Source organism: Pseudopipra pipra, chromosome 13 (genome assembly GCF_036250125.1).
Source record: "Pseudopipra pipra isolate bDixPip1 chromosome 13, bDixPip1.hap1, whole genome shotgun sequence".
Lineage (NCBI taxonomy): Eukaryota > Metazoa > Chordata > Aves > Passeriformes > Pipridae > Pseudopipra > Pseudopipra pipra.
Genome location: NC_087561.1, coordinates 12,806,854 through 12,828,081, shown reverse-complemented (window position 1 = coordinate 12,828,081; position 21,228 = coordinate 12,806,854). Strand labels below are relative to the sequence as shown.

Genomic DNA, 21,228 nt, shown 5'->3' with positions numbered 1-21,228 from the left:
GAGTTCTGGTGGTCCTGAGCCTCCTACGGGCACCTCCATGTCTCTTCCTGAAAATTTGCTTCCACATTCCTCTAACTCACAGTATTGCCACTGCCCTTAAAAATGTCTAATCTCACCCAGAACAACACTGCACAGTCTATGGCTCCTAGTTTTACATGGTAATCTTTCCCTGCATCTCTTCTCCCTCTGCACATTTCTGATGGAGTCACACTGAGTCAGATGTTTTCCTGCTCCAGGAGGAATGAGGGCAGCAGCAGATCTGAGTCAGACAGCAGCAGGACCCTCCAGCAAGGCCCTTTGAAGCTCCTCACCTAACAGACTCTGCAAAAGGCAGTAAGGAGGAAGACAGAGCCTTAATATTGCACCACAGAGCTAATCAACGTAAGAGAAAAGCCTTTGTGCACAGTGAAGTGCAGGTCAAAGCAGCTCAGCTCAAGTGCTGTCAACAGCCCCTTGTTCTGACACAAACAGATGCTCATCACAGAGAGAGATGGATGAATGGAAGAAGGTGGAGAAAATGACACAGCCACAAAGTAGCACCTTTAAATATGAGTGTTCTAAGCTGAAACTTGCCCCTGTCCTTCATCTGCTTACTGGCAGGTCCCTGGAATAGTTATGCCTGGTACATGACAAAAACCAAGTCATTAGCGCTGTATTTGCTGGCAGCCAATGCCTGACCTGCGGAATTCATCTGGCTAAGAGGTTTATTTTCCTCTACTTTACTCCTGACAGTGTCATCTTTCAAAAGGCACACGTTTCTCCCCCCTAGAAGCAGCTTAGCATGGTCCCGCTGAGGACAGGAGCCGCTCAGGAAGATTTCCATGTGAAATGCCTCAAGTGCATCTTAACTTCTCTGGCCTAAGGACCTGTTCATCAGGCTGCATGCAGACCCCAAAGCCATTTAAGAGCCATTGGGAGATAAAATCTCCCTTATGGCAACCATGGAGCGCCCCTGAGGAGTCCCTGCCTCCTGGCTTTACTGGCGAGCATCTGTCCATCAGTGTTAGCCCCATCCTTACAGCCTGGAGGTGGCCCCAGTACTCATGTGGCTGAGGCTGTCCCTGTCCAAGTGCCTGCACCCCGGAGGAGCCCTGTCCCTTGGCACTGACCCTTAACCACCCCAAAGTGCTGTGCTCTGAGGACCCAGCTCTTTACATCCAGCCATTCCTCCCCTGTTCCGACTCCGGAGATGCGGAGCTCATCCCCCGTCTGTGACTCATCTGGGCAATGGGTGGATAATGAGAGCGGCAAGTGTTTGTGCTCCACGGAGCTCCCATTGTTCCCAGCTCTTTGTCTTCCTGCCCGATGCTCACTGGCCACCTGCCTTCCTCCCCGGCCTTTTGAAGAGGATTCTTTGCCTCCCTTTGTTGCTCCCCCTGCCCCACGCTGCCCGCGCCGCGGCGAGGCCGGCGCTGACCTCTGAAAGGAGCCAACAAAGCGGCAGGGACGCGGGACAGGGAGCACCGCGGCACCGGGAGGGGGAAGAGCAGGGCTAGGCAGGAGGCAGAGAGTGGATCTCCCATGATAAAAGCAAATAAAATAAAACAAACAGAGCAGAGGAAAAGTGTGAAAATGAGCCTGCTGCTCATTATGGGAAATATTCATACAGCAGAGGCTCCTCGTAAATTATAGAGGAGCTGCCTGATGAGAAAGGCAGAGAGCCCGAGAAGCACCTTCCCCTCCGTGCCCAGGCTCCAGGCAGTGGCTGGACTATGGTGGCCGTGCTCATCACCCTCCCTGCATTCCTGTGGGATGCAAGGGGCCCTGCTGGAAGCAGCAAAAGCTCCAGCTGGGAGATGGCTCCGACCTGGGTGGTGAGAGAGAGATTGTACATCGGTGTTTGGAGTGGGCTCAGAGCATCCCTCAGCCACAGGCAAGCGGGAGCAAGACCTGCTATAAGTGTGACTGGGAGCACGAGTCTGTAGGGGGAGGCAGTTTCTGCATCACTCTCACATCCTCTGGGCCATCAGTGTCTGTACAAAACTCCACCTCTTTCTGCAAAAACTGTGGCTCCACAAGGCCACAAGGACTCCAGCCCTGATGCCAGCAAGGATAATCCTTTTACTGTAAGCAAGTGACTCATGCCTACGTGCCCCAGTAGGACCCTGCCTGGCCTGCACCCTGGTCCCCGTTGGAGCCCCTCTGCCTCGGGGTGCAGAGCAGCACCAGCTTGCATTGCCTTCCCAAGCTCTCCTGCTAAGGAGGGGGAGCAGTCCCTTGGGCACCACCAAGGAGGGACTCAGCTGGCATCAGCCACAAAGAGCAGAGCCACAGCAATAGGAGGGTTTGTAGCACAGATCTGCTCTCATGCAGCAGAGCCACCTTCAGCCCATCCCAGGAGACAAGGTGACTGCTCAGCACAAGCCACGTGCTCCTGCAACTGATCTGCGTTCAGGACAGAAGACAAGTCTCTCCATGGGCATAAACCCAGCACACAAAAATAGATAACTCTCCATTCAAGCCTGCAGAGTGTGAATGTAGTTAAGGGAATAAATTGCTCTCAGCTACCCTGTGCCCTCCTGGCCCCAGCCCACTAAGGTGTTTGTGGGAGTGCCTGCAGGTCACGGCCTGGCTCACCCTGACTCACCTGATGCATCCCAAAATACCAACCTCCTCCAGCGAAAATCACAGAGCTGAATTAACCATGGTAATCAGCTCCACACATTGCTCCTACCACGCACAGGCAGCGCAGCTCCTGTCGCCTGCAGAGCCAGGCTCCACGCTGAGATAGCCCTGTCTGGCAGGATGCTCTGCCCGGCTGTGGCCGGCTCTGCAGCACAACCCTTCCAGCCCCTTCCCACCCCAGATCATGTGTGAAGATGCCGTACTGCTGCAGGAAAGCTGCTTTACACTACAGGGAGCCCTTGCATACAAAAAGGCTTACAAAAAGCTGGTGTAAAGAAGATCCTTATTGCCATAGCTCCAGTCTAGTAGGAGTATAACATGTACCCTGGCATACATCTGCTAAGACCTGGCAGTGTAAGGTTTATTTTTTCTCCTAAGTTATTTTTTACCTCCCTCTGGTCCTTGATTTACCCTGCTTAGGAGAATTTGTACACTCAAAAGAGCCTGCAAAATCCTCTGTGGAAGAGTGCAAAAGAAGGGCAAAGCAAAACATTTAGAAAGATGAAACACACATTCATTCACTGCAGACATATTTGCTACTCCTGTGGGCTGGAGGCAGCTGGCCAGGGGGACAGGAAGGGAACACAAGAGATGTGCAGGGGACTGCTGGGGTGGCCACACAAGCAGCTTCATCCCAGTCCCCCTCCCACCTTTGTAGTGGCTGTAGTGGACTGCAGGCAGGACAGGCACAGTAAGGCTGTGGGATGTCTGGGAAAAGCATCACCTTGGCTTGCTCAGCCTGCAGCTGTGACCTGCCCAGCATGGGATCATCTCCCTGTTTGCCCCCCACAGCCCAGGGACCTGGCAGGGAGATGCAGCTCATCCCTGGCCTTGGCCGTGATGGGAACTAGTGGCCTTGGCCAGCACAGAGCCTTCCTGCTGGGCATGGAAGGACAGCAGGGCCAACAGCCCTCGAGGATTTTGGCGCACACTTCCCACCGTCACTCGCAGGGACACAGCTGCGGCAGTGGGAATCTGTCGGCAGCAATCCCCTGGTGCCAGCAGGGATACACCAAGGGGAGTGCAGGGGGAGCCTGTCCCTCAGCCCAAACTCCATCCAATTAGCACATCCTCATTCCCATTCCCACACTGTTGGCACATTATCCCCTACACCACATCCTGGGGCTGCATGAAGCAGCAGGCAGCAGGGGTACTACTCTCACCCCCTTCAAATGAGGGAGCTGCTGCACAAAGAAAGAGTGAAACTCAAACACCCTTTTACCCAGATGCTTGACTCTGGGTGATCAAAGCCTTGACAAGAGGAGCAGCTCTCCATGAACTTATGGGGAAGGGGGGAAGCATTTAGCCCAATTTCCTCAGGAAATGAGGCTGTTTGAGTCATGACTATTAGTCACAGTGCCTAATGAATTCTGAGCCCTTTGGCCAAGTTCAGAAAAAACTGGCTGAAAGGGGAGACCTTGAGACATCCTGTTCTAAGGGGCTTTGGGGGTGGCAGCCCCAGCTGCAGAGTCTGCTCCAAAGGGGGATGCAGGAACCCACCTCCCAGTCTCACCGTTCACGAACTCAGCTCTAGGCTGACCTAAATTAGGAGCCCCAAAGGGAGGCTCGTCCAAGTGAAACACCCACAGCCTAAATTTTTGCTGCAGCACATCCCTGAGGAGCAGGGACACCAGGATGGGCTGTGTCTTGCCAGAGGGGCAGGCAGCAGGAGCAGTCTCCATGCCCAGTGAGGAGTTTGCTCTGCTCCAGCCCACAGTTTGCTGATTTATGTTTAAAACACAGACAATTAAATTACATGGGAGCTGATGCCGCTAAATGCATAAAGGCACTGAAATGCCAGGCCTCATCGGGTTGCCATGTAAATCACCGTGGTTAAGCTGGGAACTGAGAGCACAAATAGCAGGGGCTGAGCAGGCATCACCCAAAACTCCCTGCCAGGAGCAGAACCCACGGGTATTTTGGGAGGATAAGCAAGGATGAAGGGACATGACAGGTGGGCTGGCATGGGAGGCTTGACCCCTCAGGGCAGATTTTGTTTGAGGGATTACACCCCAAACCAGAGCCACACAGAAGGGAAAGCCAGACTCCAGCTATTTACACACCAAGCAATTCAGGATCCAGTGAACTAAAATCAATACAAATAAAGGAATAATAGGAAGAGACATTGCAAGAATGGACGGGAAAGAAATAGCCAAGTACCCTGCTAGGAAAAAAGCACAAATCCTGCTGAGCTCCAGGCAGTTCTATGGGGTAGGTTTTGGGTGCTGTGGGGCAGGTTTAGGGTGCTGTCCCACTCAACTCCTCACCCTGCTTTGGCACCTGTGTCCTAACTGCCCCCCACATCAGGGTCCTCTGAAAATCACCATCCAAGCCATGCCAGGATTTTCTCCTGCAGGGAAGTGTTTGCTCCTCTCCAGGATGCAGCTCAGCCTGCAAAAAACCTACAGATGTTCCCGTGCCCTGAATGCTGCCGCAGACACAGCCCAGAAGCCACCAAAAGCGGCAACGCTTTCTTCGCTTGCCCTTTCTTATCAATTCCAAGCACTGGACTTTTGCTGCTCATTAATTAACTCGTTGTTAATTAACGAGCAGCATTCCTGGCAATGTCATTGAAGAGGAGCTGAGTGCAGTGGCGGGGAAGGGATTGGAGAGCAGGGGAGAGGGGAGAAGGCATGGGAGAGCAGAGGAGGGGGGGAAGGCATCGGAGAGCAGGGGAGAGGGGAGAAGGCATGGGAGAGCAAGGCAACAGCTCCTCTCACCAGATTTCACAGCAGGAGCTATGGAAGGCATGGAGCTTTGGGGATTTCTCGGGAAACATTAGCGCTGCCAAAGGTCACCCATTTCTGTGAGAGCTCCACAATTCAAACAAGCAGTCCTTGCAAGCCAATTAGCAGCAAATGTGACAGATCTGGATTTTATTTATCTAGCATCTAGCAAACAAAAGCAGATTTCAGCCCCATCTAACAGGGACACAGAGCCTGGCAGGGCCACGCGCCAGGTCGCCTGGGCCTTCTCGGTGCACTCAGTGTGTCCCTGTGGGCATCAGGTCTTCTACAGCACCACAGACTGTGGCAAAAAGAACACCCCACAAATTACCACCAGTGCCACAATGACATTCCCAGCCATCCCTGGGCATATGAAATTATTAGGTAATAAATTTAAATGGGGAAAAAAAAGGAAACCCTTTTCCACACAGAGCACAATTACATGGTACAGTTTATTATCGCCAGATGTTGCGGTAGCCAAGGGCACAAGCTGCTTCAAAAGAGACAAGATATATAAACAGGGGAGTGGATCAGCTGGCTACCAGGCCTGGCAGCCTGGCTGCCATCCCTGGCTCAGGGCATCCCAACGTCTCTCACTGATGGAAGCCGGCAGGCTCTGCTGTAGGAGAGCTCAGCCCTTGTTTCCAAGACCTTCTCCCAGAATCTGCTGCTGGCTTGTGTTGGAGGCTGAACACAGAGCCGAGTTCTGAAATGGGCTGGCACAGCCACCTTCTGCTCTGCTCATAGGTGGGAAGGTGCTAAAGAGCAAACCTGGAGTCAATGGCACCCTGGCAGGAGCTGGCAAGGGATCCAGCTGTGTGATGCAGGGCAGGTGTTTGAGCAATGATTTAGATCCAGGCATGAACAGAACCTTCCTGGTTGGGGGTAGCCACCTGCAGAGGATGTGGAGGGCTTTTCATTTTGAAATCAGTATAATGGGCCACGAGTCAGCCCATCTTCACAGGCTCATCTGGGTCACTGCAGCATTTCACATGCCTTGTCTGGACTGGCCTCATTGGGCACAAAGGGCTGGGAGCTGGAAGCCCCCCCTGGCAAAACAGCAGGAGCCCATCCATTCCCAACAGCCCAGGCATGAAAGCCTGGTCATTTGTGGGGGTCACACTAGTGCCCCCCTCAAACTCCTCCACACCTGAGGACAAGGAAAACTACTCCATCCCATTTGTCACCAATTTAAATCCAACATGCTGCTGCTTTGTCCACACTGCAAGTGGTTCAGTAACAAAAGCACATGGTGCTGTTGGATTAATCACTGCCACTCACTGGCAAGGTTCACACACACATCAGCCCAGCAGGAGTAGTACCAAGCTTTGTCATTGCAGAAGTACTTTTCAAATATACATATAACAAACCTAACATCAAAGATCCTGAAAGAGAAACTTCTTTCAGATGATATCCCAGGCTCAGCCTCTACAGAGCACAAACAGAAGGGATGAATGATGCTGGAAACAACAAAGAGAAGTAAATTGTCTCCTCTGGATGAACTCAAGCTTAAAATCTAAAAAAGGAACTTGTCTTGCTTTTGTCTCTGCTGAAAATCCACCTCCTGCCTGGACAATACACGGCTGTTCAGGAGGCAAGAGGCAGCCAAAGAGCTGAGCTGGTCAAACTGTTTACAAACCCAGAGCTCACCAGGGAAACAACAGAACCTGAGCATTTGCTTTGGTTGGCCTATTCAGATCTCCCTCATATTAATGTATTATGTTAATTAACAGTAATAGATCACCCTTTTGAGGTGCCTTTTATTCAAGTTATGCCAACTCTGCCAATACACATCTATACCCTCCAGCACAGAGGTACAGAAGGGTCTCATCTGTCCCTTCAAGATGATTAAACAGAGGAAGAGGGAATCTGAGCTGCAAACATGCCTGAGATGCCAGGCTGAAGTGGGCTTTGCAGGGCAACCCTCGGACCCTCATACATGGTTCACAAAGAGAAATGCCTGGCACCCCTGGCATACTACTGGAACCAGCCAGAGCAGCTTGGGCTTCAAGTCCTCCCTGCAAACCACTTGTGCTGCAGTCCCTAGGGTGGCAAGTGTGGCACAGCATCAAGGACCATGTCCCAGGGCATCAGGAGAACAGGCAACACCCGTCTCCACCCATTCCCAGACAAGGCTGGGAAACACGGAGCAGGAGCAACACCCAACTGCCATGTGTCACTTAAGGAGAGGCATCCCCAGTCATTATATAAATTGCTGATTCGCCATTTAACAAGTTAGCATTAATATTTATTGCAGCATGTTCACAATTGTAAAGATCTTCATTTAAAATGTTTTGTGCCTCACACCCTGTCAGCAGGGAAAGCACTATAAGGCAGAAAGCAGGCTTGCAGGCTCTAATGCAAAGTGATGGCTCCAACTTCAGAAGAGAAGCCTATTTCCAGCAGGAACATCTGCTCCCGGCGTGGAAAGTGGGTACCTAGTCAAGAAGGCTGGGAGCAGATGGAACAGGAAAGTTTCTCCTCCTCTTGTCACAGAGCCATGGCGAGTGAAGTTCACCACCTTGCCAGATCACCTGCTGGGTAGCACCACCAGCCCCGGCAGCATCCCCGTGCTTCCCTCTCCTCTTGCTCCAAAGCAGCCATGGAGCAGGAGGTGGGAAAACCATTTTAATTGTTCGGTGCAGCAAGAGCATCCCAATTTAAATCCAGTGCCAGAAACCACACCGCTGGTGGCAAGGCAGTTCTCCATCTCTCTCATGCCTGCAGAGCCACAGTCAGCCTGGTGAGGAGAGGTTGACATCACCAGCCTCAGGGAAGGTGAGAACTGTCTGTGCATCAGGAGGAGGGAAGAGGAGAGGTTGAGCTGAATGAGGCAAAGGAAAGGTGAGAGGGCTGTGAAGTAAAATAAAGATTAAGGTGGAAAAGTGAGAAGAACTTAATGCTAAGATCTGTTAAACCTCCCTCTTGCAAAGTCTTATGCAGGTGCTTAACTTTGCAGGCTGCGAGTAATCCAATTTAAGTCTCTGCAGGATTTAACAACTTTAATTCAGGGGAATTAATGATAGCGCGCAAAGTTAAGCGCACGCTTACTGAGTAAAACAGTGTGAAAAAGGCTCCTTAGGAGAGAAAGCTTCGTGACTTAGAACTTTTAGAAGTGGTAAAAAAACACCATCAAATATATCGAGAAATAATCTTGTGCTGGCTTGGAAGAAGCGTTTGATGTGACCTAAAAGTCTCTTCCATCTCCGACTTCTATTAGTCTGTGACAAGACTTAAAAGGTCATCCAGTCCACCCCTTTGCTAATGCAGGATTATTCCCCTCAGCACACTGCCTGTTACTTTGCCCAGTCCAGTTTTAAATGAAAAGCCTTGCAAAACTTCCTCTTCCCCGGGACCATTATCCTCCCAATTCTAATGTGTTTCTTTTTGTCAATAGTTCTGTCAGTATAATGAAATCCTCACTGTGCTAAATTGCTAAAAAAGATCTAAAAGTCGAATCTTCTTCTAATATGACATGAAAGTGCTAGTATAAAAATAGGATTGTATTAGCGATTCTCCACTGTATTGTATTAACATCCTATTTCACTTAAGGGAGGCAGGACTGAATTATCTGCGGATTCCTCCAGCCACTACTCTCACAAAGCTGTGTATTTGGGGTTCAGAGCTGCATGACTTCCCATTAGAGCACTACAATAAAATCCTCTGCGGCATGCAAAATGCTGAGGCAAGCGTTTGGGGCACAGGCCAAGCATGGAGCCCAGCCCTGGCATTCCTTGCACCCAAGGGAAGTCCACAGGGTCTGTGAAGTGGGGATGTGGAAAATGGCATGAGAAGGCAGATGGGCAAAACTTGAGGCCCTAGCAGTAGAAAAAAAAGGACAAGCAAGCATATAAGAAAAGACCAGAGTTAAAATGCCCAGTGTGGAGGTGGGAAGTGGATGGGAGCCCTGGTTCTTCTGTTCACAGGTCAGAGCTCTGCACCAGCCCAGGTGAGAAAAGGAAAGAGCTGGTGATGGAGCCTGTTCATCCTCAGTACAATAAAAATGGGCATTTGTAGCCAATTTTAAGGGCATGCCAAGAAATTCAGCTGCCAGGAGGAAGAGGAGGATGCTTGCAGCACACTTCAAAGAACAAAGCTCCTGGCATCCTTCAGAAGGGATGGGGAGAATAGTTCAGGACCAGGATCGAGCCAGTGCCTCAGTCAGGAGCTGGGACAGGCAGTGCCTGAGCAAGCACAAATCAGAGGCAATGCTCTGAGCTCTCTCAACACAGTCAGCACAGCCCTGACCCCGCCTTGGCAGCAGTTTGTGCACAACCTTTGCCTGCTGCTCGTACAGGTACAGGTTGTGCAGATAAAGACAGGTGCCTCCCAACTGGGGCTCTGAACAAGCTTTCAAGCTAGAAACTGTACATCCTGTTCCTATCAGGATCTGAGAGAGGTTAATACAGATTCTTGCATTATACTGCAATAAAACCCAACACTAACATAGCCCCATTTTCCTGAAAACCAAGTCTGAATGCTCTGAAGGTCCCTGAGCTTCAGTGAAGCTGTCGGGAACATCCCATATACCAGGAATCTGGATAAAAGAGTTTCATCTTGTTTCAGCTCAGTTCTAGTCACTATTCCCAGCATGTTCTCCAGCCATACCCTCCCTGAGATTTACAGAGGCTTATTTTCCCAACACATGCTCCTTCATTGCTATTCTTTTCCTTCTTTTCCTCTTTTTTTCTTTTCTTTCTCTCTTTTTTTTTTTTTTTTAAACTGCATAGCAGAAAGCTATTGAGCAGAAAGCCAGTGGGAAGCCACAGCTATTGTATCTCTGGTTTAGTTTCTTATCTGCTGAGGGGTCCTTTTGTGATTGTGTTGTGGAAGGACACGCAGACAGCGCCTTTTATCACCAGCACAGCATCTCTGGAATGAAAGGAGAGGCAGCGGGGATGCAGATGTGACGTTAAAGTATAAAAATCCACCATATGGTAAAGATTGCTTCAGCTACAGTCTGGTCAAGATGTTGACACTTTGGTTATGAAAAGCAATATGTATCTCTCTCTTGGTGGTTTCTGTTCAAATTAAATGTTTTGTATCAGGCAGAGAACTAATAAAGAGCCAGGTTTTCCCTTGACAGAGGACTAGTAACAAATATGGAGTAATGTGAAAGCTGACTTGAAAATTACTATTCCCAAAGATGCAATAAATGTAGAGATAAGACTTGCTTAGAGGACTCAAATGAGATAAATGCTAAAGGTGCTGCTGGGTGGGAAGAGAGTCCAAGGGGAACAGGCAAAAGCGAAAAAGTAGCATTTAAAAAACACAGCCTGACCTGTCAACATTTCTGTTAACACCAAATGCCTCACGGACACCAGGCACTGCTTCAGCCTTCTGCAAACCCCGCTCCTACCAGTTAGTGCAAGCAAAGGGCCAGAAAAAAAGGATATCTGAGTGCCAACCGTTATGTGTTCAAGACAAAAGAGTGAGGCACGCCTCTGTCAGGGTCCTCTGAAGGGATGTGATGCCCCAGGACGCGTGTGGGGATGTACAGGGAGGCAAGGAAGCAGCTGTGTGCAGCAGGCAGGGCTCAGGCACAGCCCCCACGGCCGGGGATGGGCTAGGACTGGGTGTGACAGGGAAATGAGAAACTGAGATGCAAAACAAACACTAAACCATCGAGGCTGCATTCTGAAGTCACAGTGATTCCTGTCTGGCTCAGGCTAAAATAAACTTTGCACATCAAATATTTAATACCCCAAAGCCTGTTCCCGAGGCTGGGCCCCGCGGCTGCGTGCCCCGTGCAGGCAGGCTCCCGTCCCGGTGTGCCGAGCTGCGCCCGCCTCTCCCCGCGCACCCGGCATCTTCCAGCGCTTAATGCGAGTTAACAGCAGTGGCAATGACTTATTTAAGAGCAGATCAAGAAATATCCCAGCTCTCTTTGGAGACTTCAAAAGCAGCTGAACACTTTCAGAATCCTCCGATAAAGATACAGCTTTGCTGTACCATCTGCCTCGGGGGAGCCGCACGCTGCCGGCAGTGGGAAGGGCAGATGTGGCTGCTCTGGGGACATCTCTGTGGAGCTGGGACCCTGACACTATCCAGCCCCAGAAATGTGGCTGCCAGGCCCACTGCAGGTGGAGGGGACCCAGGATTACCCTTCCCATGTCAGGGGCTGCATCCTGCCCATGGCCCAGTGGATGCCTGAGCTGTCCAGCCAGCCCTCATCACCTTCAAGGAGGTGGGATGCAGTTACTATGGCAACAAAAAGAAAGGATTAAAAAAACCCAAAAAAGTAAAAAAGGATCCTTTTTTTGCCTAGGAGACCCCCCCCCCAGGATGTCTGTGGGTGACAGTACTGGGCAACTCCTTATGCCATGAGCCAGAGAAGAGGCACTGCAGAATGCAGAACCACACTGGGGTTTGGAGATTGGGACAAACGATGGAGGAGGGATGGTACAGAGAGCCAGAGCTCAATGGCTGAGCAAATCTCCTGCCTCACCCAGCCAGGCCGGCCATTGCCATGCTGTGCCTTCACACCCACGAGCACCTTCCTGACAGAGGCAGACAACGAGCCAGACGAGGGCCAGGGACAGAACTAACAGTGGGTTGGAGGTTTTGCACTGGAATTTGGAACTGGAGACTTCAGCCCTTGTCTCAGTCCCAAGCACACGCAGACAGGGTTGGAACAGAAAGACAGCAAAACCAATGTGCTTTAATGGAGACCTTGGGACTTGTTTGCTGGGCAAGGACAAAAAGGTCCTCCATCAAAAAATGACATTTCCCACTGGGAAACAGGGAACCGAAGCTCCATGTCCAAAGTCTCAACCCCAGTCTGAGGCTGATAGGAGATTTGTTATTGATTCACTGTGGCCAGAATTTCATCCTGTGATTTAAACCTAACTCCTCCAAAGAGAATAAGATCAATTTTGCAGAGAATCAAATACATAAAGAACAGCCTTTGAGCCGGTGTGCAGCAGAGGCAGGGAGGGTAGTTTAAAAAAAAAGGTTCTTTCCTTATCAGGAAAGTTAAAAAAAAAAAAAAAAAGAAAAGAAAAGAAAAGAAAAGAAAGGAACCTGGAGAATGTTGTTTGCTCATTTTTCCTTTCCCAGTCAAAACAACCCCGCCTCTGCCGGCTCTCTGCATGGGCACTGAGGGAGTAGAGCAGCAGAGGGTTTCTTGCAGCAGGACTGGAATGTAGCTGCTACAGTCGCCAACTCTGAAGCCCCCTTCCCAGATCCCACACCTCACATCCAGCCCTTCCCAGGTGGCCCCTGACCCATGAAGCTGCATCAGCACCACAGTGGGTGAGCAGGTCCGACATGCTGGGGGCTCATGTCTCCCAAGCCTGGCAATGACAAAATGCACTGGTGATACAGCATCCACCTTTCATGGGCACAATTGCTGCTTCCAAAGGGGGCTGGGAGTGAACACAAGGCAGAGAAGGCAGAGGTTCGGGGAGAAAGGGAAAGCCAGCTCTGCTCCATCCATGGAGCTGGACACCCTGCCCTAAGGGCACAGGGAGCCCCTGCCCCAGTTTCCTCCATATTTGGGGAAATGTGAGCTCCCATCAATTAACCCCCATTTCTCCTGTCTGGGAAACTGGAAACCCTTACACTTAGTTTCTCTCTTGGAGGTTTTATTATCGTAATTCCTTTTTATTTTGGCCTTGGAAAACAATTCATCACCCTCAGGCAGCATAGATTGGCCTCTGCCAAGGTTGATGATCTGCTTGCGTGCCATCTCCTCCTAAAGCACAGGGGCAATTTGGAGCTTCTTCTGTCCTAAAGCTTTGCAAGGGATCACAGCCTGGTATTTGACCCTCTGCTGCCACCCCGGCCACCTTCCCATGCCCTGGGCAGGAGGACATGTCGGCACTGTGGCAGAGGCTTCTGCAGCCAGCCACCCCCTTGCCCATTATTTAACTGCAATCCAGAGACAATTTTTCTTGGGAAAAGCTTTTAAGCTTGATCAGTGATGGGGTTAATATTGTTTGCCCTGTGTCTCAATTTTTTATCTGTATTAATGGAAAGTGCCATGGCAGGGTTTTCCACAGCAGCACTACAGTGCTGCTTTCTTGGCTTGTTTTATTTTAAAGGCTGGCTTGCAGTGACTGATCACGCTGCAGCACAGCAGTTACCAGCCACGTCCCCACAGAAGCTGCCCAGACACCCCCGCCAATAGTGTGATGTCTACCCTAAAGCCCAGAGTTTGTCCCCAAAGAGCCATCCTTGCTGCACAGTCCATTCCACCACCGAGGGCCAGAGCAGGGAGGGAGCTGAGCAGGGCTGTATGCAGCAGCAGAGGTGAGCTCTATAATTGTACACCTGCCTGTGTTTGTTCTCTGATGGCTCTTTGGGGACGCTCAGTTACATCACGTTCAAAAGAAAAGGACAACAACACAAAACAAAAAGCAGCTGCAAATTAAACAACTGGAAGCCTACTGGGGCTGCCAGGAAAGTTGGATGCTGGCTCCTGCCCAAGGCAAGCAGTCATGGGAGCAGAGCCTGAGTCCAGCTCAGACAGAAAGGCAGGACAGGGACATTTGTCCCCCCTTCCCTACCCACAATACTCTGTGTTTGCAGAGATCTGCTCCAAACAGAGATATATTATATATATTTTTGCTCTGTGCTTTTAGGTCTTTGATTCCTCCAATTTATTTGTTCTTGTCTTTGTGGGCTTAACAGTCAAAGCATATGATAAGTCATTGCTTGTTAATCCAATTTGGCTCTATTTAGATATTCCAGTTTAACATCAAATATAATACAGAATAATGTCCAGAAGAAACAGAAATGAGATTCGTGTCTCTGAACCAGCTCTGAACCTTGCCCAGTGAGGGCTGACTGCTTTCTTTGCTAATTTATTCTCTTTGGCTTCATCAAGCTGGTCTTCACGGCTGAGCCCCTCACTGCAGGGGGCACAGGGGTGGGGGATCTGTACCATGGGGTGCAGTACAGCACCCCTAGAACCTCTCTTCTGTGTGAGAGTGACAGCTAGCCAAGGTTCCTAGGTTCCCCAGGAACCCTCTTTTAGTGATGCTGGGGAGTTCAGGGGACCAGTGATGGGTTCTCCCACGTCTGGTTGAGCAGCAGTTCCCTAGGGAGCCCAGCCCACCTGCAGCACCCTGCTCTTCACACTGACTGTCCCTGTTATCTGTCAGTTGTGCACGGCACAACCAGAGCCAGAAACAGACCTGCTTGGCTCAAGTCCCCCCACCCAGCCCCAGAGACCTGGCTGGGGCTCAATGCAGCCCAGGATCCTTCCCTCAGCACCCACCAGCCGCCAAGCAGTGAGATGCAGCACATCCCTAGGGACGAGCGGCGTTTCCAGACAGGCACGCGTGAAAGAAGGATCCCGTTTTTTTCTGCAGCAGACGCTCAATCCCGCCCTCCGGCCGCCCACCTCGGCCCTTCCCGGCGCTGTTACTGAAGCCCAGCGCCGCGGTCCCGCAGCCGTCTCAGCAGAGGAGACGCTGCAGCTCCTTCGGGTGCGCCGGCGGGGACAGAGGACAGTGACAACTGGCTGGGGAACACAGCAGGGACGCGTCTCCAACCTGACACCTCCGAGCTCCCAGCCCACAGCCGGCACAGCGAGCTGATGGGTCTTGCAGTGGAGGGAGGGTATTAAACCAGGAGCAAGCACAGCACCCGCGGGGCCCTGGCAGGTTCTGGATGGGGGCTGGTCTGGGATGCTACAAGCAGAGTCCTCCCTCCGGGGCGGTTTCAGCCCCATTTTGTCTCTCAGCCCACAGTGAGCCCATACCTGGCCCTGGGCTGGGGCTCTGCATTGACTCCAAACCAGTCCCCCAGTGACCCTCACTGCAGCCTGGGCAGCCCCGCTGATGCTGCCTTCCTCCACCTCCCACTGCTGATGTTCAAGGGCAGCTCACTGGAACAATTCCTCCCCAGACAGAGTCAGCTCCTACCTGGCAGACAAGTCCGTGGTGCTGGCACAGCTCTGGCCCTGGGCCCTCGGTGCAGGCAGGGTCACAGCCTGGGGTTGCTGAACAGCTCACTACCTCCTCGGGCACAGGCATCACTCTGCAGCAACAGCAACATTCCTCTTCAGATAGGGCACAAACCTCCAAACAACTACCAACCACCCCTCCACAGCCTGGATTTATCTCCTTTTCCCCACCTACCAAATGACTCACTAATGACAGTGCAAACAAGCTGCAGGTGCTGGTTCTGGGCTGGCTGTGAACTGTTACCTGGGGTCTCCCTGCCAACACACACCTGTGCCAAAGCTGACCACAGCCCCTGCTGCATCGCTGGAGCCTTCACCGAGGGTTTAAAGTGATGGGAGCCCATCCAGGCGTGATTAACCCCAGCTGACCCCTGTTCCCTGTGTGCCCCAGCTATGCAGGGTGACGCTCAGCTGTGCAGTTCAAGCATCTTCCCAAGCCAGGGAAGGGGCTTCTCATGTCACTGCTCTGTTCCAGTTCCACCTTGGTGTCACCCTGACAGAGCAGAGTCCATTGGGGGGAGCATTTAGCCTTGTAGCCACAAAGTGCTCAGATGCTCCGTGTGTAAGAGTGGTCCATGAACAGCCTGCTAATTCAGAGGCAGTGGATGCTCCTCACAATCTTGCCACAGCCTCCAAAGCACCCTCCTGAAAAACTAAGGAAAAAGTCTTTTCTCCTCTGCCATGTCTCAGTGGAGAAATGTGTTTTGGAGGTGTTTCCTACCTGTGCTCAACCCTGTCATAGTTGTGTTTCCCCTGAAGGTGAGGAGTGGCAGTGCAAAGGACCAGCACCATGCCCAGTTTCACAGGGGTGAGGAGAGGGGCTCTGACACTCTGGAACTCAGAGCCTGCCTGCCCCAGTGGGTCACTTTTGGAGATGGTAATGACCCCTCCTCAGGCTAGGAAAGTTCTGCCTGAGGTTTTCAGCCTCTCGGGTGCCAAAGCAGATCAGCTGTGGGACAGGGACAGGGCTGGGGTGGCACCCAGGGCACCCAGCCATGTGCTGGCTTCTGCAGGACCAGCACCTGGAGCCCATCAAAGCAAAGCCACTCAGGCACATTTAACCAAACACTTACTTTCCATTTTATTCAATAATTGCTTTAATACTAAAATGCATTAGATGCTCAAAGCAGAGAAAAGAAAATCACATTTAGGTGGAAAACAAAGTTCTCATCAGATGAAAAAATCCCAATGTGGCAGGTACACCATTTGGAAACAGAATCGTAATAATTTAATAAAGCTGCTTTATCATCTTCATAAAATAGACAGAATGGTGATTCTTTTTTTTTTTTTTCCTTTTTCCATTTTGTTGTTTACAATGATTCAATCACTGTGAAAATGTACATAACATACATATCAGCATATACAACAATTTATTCTTCATATACTCGGCAACGGAGACACCATGACGAGACGTACCGCGCTCAGTCCCGCGGCAGCCCAGCCACCGCCGGCCTCGCCAGGCTGCAAGGAGGCTTGTGCTGCTGACAGCCAGTTCCAGTGAGGTGTGTTTGGAGATTCTATCCCAGCTTAGATCAGCTGAACATCAGCTGATGCCGGCGAAGGCTCCGTCTCAGCAGTGCTTGCAGCGGGGGCGGCTGGGCTTCTCCCCGGCGGGTACCGCAGCTCACAGGTTGGATCAGAGATTACCCATAGCTGCAAAAGCAGCTGTAGCAACAAGACCATCAATTTTCCCCAATGACAGACAAATGTGTTTTCCATTCATAATTAGTTCTTTTTTTCCCCCCAAGAATAATTTCAACATACCCATCAGACAAGTGTGTTCTTTACAAAAGCAACTTGTTTCCTATTTGTAAAAAAAAAAAAAAAAAAAAAAAAAAAAAAAAAAATAAAAAGAAAGGAATTCACTTCTGCACAATGTGTGATCCACAGGCCACCTCCAGCTCACAACAAACAGGGAACGGAAACAACCTCAGTAGGACGGTGCTCAAGGGGGATTTTTCCAGCCATCAGTCATCCCTCCCAGCCCTCCACCATTCCTCCTGGCATAGTCCTGCAGCCTCGAGGGTGGGAAAAGTCAGGGGCTCCCCAGGGAGCAGGGAAGAGTACAGCCCCCCAGCCCCAAGCCCCAGGGCTGCTCCAGATGGGTCCTCGTCATGCTCGGGGGAGAATCGTCGGTGGCTGCTGCTCTCCTGGATAAACAGGGGAGCAGAGCAAGTTTGCCTGAAGGAAACCAACAGATCCCAGCGATTTTTCCTAAACCAAATCTGAGGACAGGTTTAAGTTATTAAAAAGCACAGTAATTACATCTGGAACTCTCCCAAAAAGCCTTCCCGCCCCCCTGCAGCTCGGAACATTTTTTGCATGGCCAGTTCTGATGCAACTAGGAAAAAAACCAAGACACTGCGATTTGCCCAGGAGCCTGAACTCATCTCGAGTGACACAGAGGGACAGTGACAGGAGTACCAAAATATTCTGGAGAGGGCCAAGGCAGCAAAGCTGGGGCCACTCCCTGGGTCTCTCCTCAGCCCCGCACAGGGAGGCCATACCAAGGAAGGGCCCCTTGCTCAGCATCCCCTGCTGCAGCCTGGGTCAGCCCAGAAAACTGATGTTTAAACGATTTTCTTGGAGGCATAAGGGTTTACTGACCTCTTTAATGCCCCCTTTTAATAGAGAATTATTTCACATTCTTTCTCGGCTGTGCTTTTATTCAGAGTGGCAAGGAACGTTTCCTCTGGGTAAATTAGAGAAATGTTTCTATTTTTTCTTTTTTTTTTCTCTCTTCCTTTTCAGTTAGCATCTATTTTTCATCCAAAATGCTGGGCTGGTGGTGGCAGCTCCGCAGGCAGAGGGCAACGCTCGGCAGAAATTAACAGCCGGTGCTTTTCCAGGCAGCTGGGGATGATGAGGGGGGGACAGCCACTATCCCCATCCCACGATGGGGCAGCCGGGTCCCATCCTGGCAGAGGTGGAGGGCAGACGATGGGAACACATGGGGTTGTTGCCCTGTGAAGCCAAGAGCATCTGACATGTGGGGCATCGCAGGCTCTATCTTTCAGCAAACGCGTACGAGAAGCTTCCCCCCCCAGAAAACCTCCCAGAGCTGACAAAACCAGGTAACATCAGAATAAACCCAGCCTGATGGTTACAGAACACCCAGTTACTCCAACAGTTTCAAGCCAGCCCCTTTCTTCTTTGCTTGTGTTATAATAAAAAACACATTTGGGGAAAAAAAACCCAGAAATAAATGACAGCAGTAACGGTACACAGGCAGGAAACACGGCAGGAACAGAAACAACATATCCCTGAAAAATGGGCTCAGAATCCAGAACATGAGGGAAAAAAACCCGGTTTGCTTTCTGGAGGGATGCAGGACATCACATTAACACGTGGGATGGGAGCTGAATGAGGTAGTCATCACACCAGTGAGGGAAGTGTAACAAGTTTCATTAGATGACTGTTTTTTGTTGATTCTTTCCCAATTCCTGGACCTAGCAAGTGGCAGGGGGAACAGGCTGACTGTGGACCTGTCTCGGACTGGCTATGGCTTCAGCCAAGATCAATTTGTCCTGAAAAAAACAAATGCCTGGAGTTTAATTTTATTTTGAGGGTGACAATGATTGGATATTGTTTTCTTGTTTTCATTTAAATAAATCAAAGTAACGAATACTTTATCATGATATGTAGACCTAGAAAGACTCTTTCTCTAGAAACCACTAATTTCAACTTGCTGGTACAGCAAACATTGGCAAGAGCTATATATTTTCCCTTTCATAATCAATTTTAAATTCTAGGAAACATTATTTAGGGTAGGAAAAATCTGTTCAGTGAAGGGTTAACAATAATAGTAAAAATAATAATACACTAATTGAAATCCTCCTACCTTACTCATACCTCACTGAGGAATTATCACTGCAAGAGAGCAGAGAGCTGTGGAATCCCTTCCCTCTCTCCCTTCTACAAAATGGCTATTAAAGTAGCTCAATTTTTAAATCAATTTTATATGAGTAAATTTGCACCCACACAAAAAAAGTCCTTAATTATGAGAAAAAATAATGAATTACTTTAATTTTTTCTCCATTAAGAAGGCACATTAATTGAATTAGTAGCGTTGTTACATATCACCTGTCTGCCCCTAAATTAACATCACTATTGCTCATTCCATACTTATTTATGATGCAGGGATAGAAAGAAATCAGAACAGTCTAAAATCCATGCCATGATGACACATATACACACATACACTTGGCATAATTGTGACTGGGAAATGCTGACTTGGAAGTGTGTGTCTAATTGAGAAGGTAATTTAGATCTTTTAAATAATTCCATCTCTTTGACTTGGAAATGATTGGAGACAGGGGATATCTAAATCTGGGAACTGGAAAAAAACCAAAACAACCAACTTCTGGAAAAAAACTTTCCATGCATTGCCTTGAAATTACGCAGAAGAAATGGATAAGGGAAAAAGTTCAGCACAGTGCATCCGACAATTGCAATCCAGGCAGGATTTTCCCCAAAACATCTTCCCATAATGCCCTGTCACTGCCCTGCAAGAGCCAGGGGAGGCTGCAGGCAATGGTGGGGGCTGGAAGAAGCACTTGCTCCACCGGGGCTGCAAACCGCAGGTTCCCCAAAGTTTAAGTAAGATGATTGTGATTTTTTTTTTTTTTAATTCTTTTTTTTAAGCCTGAAAGCCTTTTGCCATCACCAGACATACAGTAATTTGCAATATCAAATACAGTAATAGTACAGATAAGCATGTGACAGCAAAAGGATTCATAATTGCAGGGGTGTCCATAGCAAAACACCAACACCTTAAAATACAAACAACCTCATGTTGGGTGAATGTTGAAACTCACCCGACTGTCGCTTTGAACAGTCGCACACAAGAAACAGCCGCTACTTTGTCCAGACTACAAAACCGCCGGGGTGGTTACCAAAGATGTCCGAATAAGGAATTTGCCACTCAATTCTTTTCCAGGAATGGAAATTTATCTTTGTTTTGAGATATAAAAATATATAAACTCCAAGGAGGGGATACCGAGCACTCATGAGGACTGGGGGTGTCTCGCCTCTGCCCCTGCCACCCGCCACCTCCCGGCAAAGCAAAACACCAGCTACTCCGCTCCGGCTGCACACCCCTGCTGCCTGTCGAGACAAGTGGGATTGTCACATTAACGATAGCTTCATTTATAAACAATACATTTAGGGAAAGCTTTTAAATACAGCAATCTGTGAACCATTGGTAAGCAATAAAAACAATCTGCGCTGGGAGTCGTGCGGTCCCTCATCCTCATCCTCATCCGCATCCTCATCCTCCTGTCGCCAGGTGCTGCTCAGAGGACGATGTCCTTTAGTCTCCGGGCGCCGGGCGAGTCCTTTTCCCGGCGTTCCTGCAGGAGCGGGTTGCCCTCCTGCCCACTGCTCTCGCTGTCCGCCCCCCGGGGCTCTGCCTCCGTCGGCCGGGAAGGGCCACTGTTCCCAAAGGGCTCCCGTTCCCGGTTGCCGGCACAGTGCCCGGCACCATAGGGCACCGCCGGTTTGCCGGACAAAGGGCTCTTCAAGTGGAGGGGCGAGGTGACGGGGCTGACGGCCTCACACCCGTTGCCCGCCTCGCGGACGGCGCCGCTCACCTTGGGGCTGCAGGCGGGCGGGTCCACCGTTCTTTTGCCTTTGGGGTTGGCGAGCCGCTCCTCGGCCGCGGGCTCGCCGCCCTCCTTGCCGAAGGTGGCGAAGGTCCTTTTTGTGCTGCAGTCTGCGTAAGGCTCCGCGTCCACCGCCGTCGCCTCGATGGAGAGAGCGATGACGTTCCTCCCATGCTCGGGGGACTTGGCGCGGCTGGGGACGGCACCGCGGGGCATCCAGCACCTGTCCGAGTGGCCCAGGATGCGGCACTCCTCCCGGCAATGAAATCCTTCGCTCTGATCTGCGTGGGGAGAACAAAAGGGATGGTGAGGAGGGGAGCCCGGCTGGGGGTGCCTACCAACCATGCTGAGCCGGGTGCTG

General features: G+C 50.5%; 1 protein-coding gene and 1 long non-coding RNA gene across 12 annotated transcripts in view; both read right to left on the bottom strand.

The window, feature by feature from the left end:
- The window catches only part of LOC135421525 (uncharacterized), a 122,112-nt gene extending 106,730 nt beyond the window's left edge, over window positions 1–15,382 (bottom strand). For 5 of the 10 annotated variants that reach the window (XR_010434041.1, XR_010434047.1, XR_010434042.1 and 2 more), the window contains exon 1: window positions 15,224–15,381. This is a non-coding gene — a long non-coding RNA (uncharacterized LOC135421525). Of the gene's footprint in view, window positions 1–15,223 lie in introns of all 10 variants that reach the window. The other 5 variants (XR_010434046.1, XR_010434049.1, XR_010434048.1 and 2 more) reach the window with 2 other exon arrangements.
- Window positions 15,383–16,320: 938 nt separating this feature from the next.
- PCDH19 (protocadherin 19) overlaps window positions 16,321–21,228 on the bottom strand; it is a 58,779-nt gene continuing 53,871 nt past the window's right edge. For both annotated transcript variants that reach the window (XM_064670103.1, XM_064670104.1), the window contains exon 5: window positions 16,321–21,148. In XM_064670103.1, coding sequence (XP_064526173.1) covers window positions 20,559–21,148 — 590 coding nt within the window. In that variant the 3' untranslated portion in view covers window positions 16,321–20,558. The remainder of the gene's footprint in view (window positions 21,149–21,228) is intronic.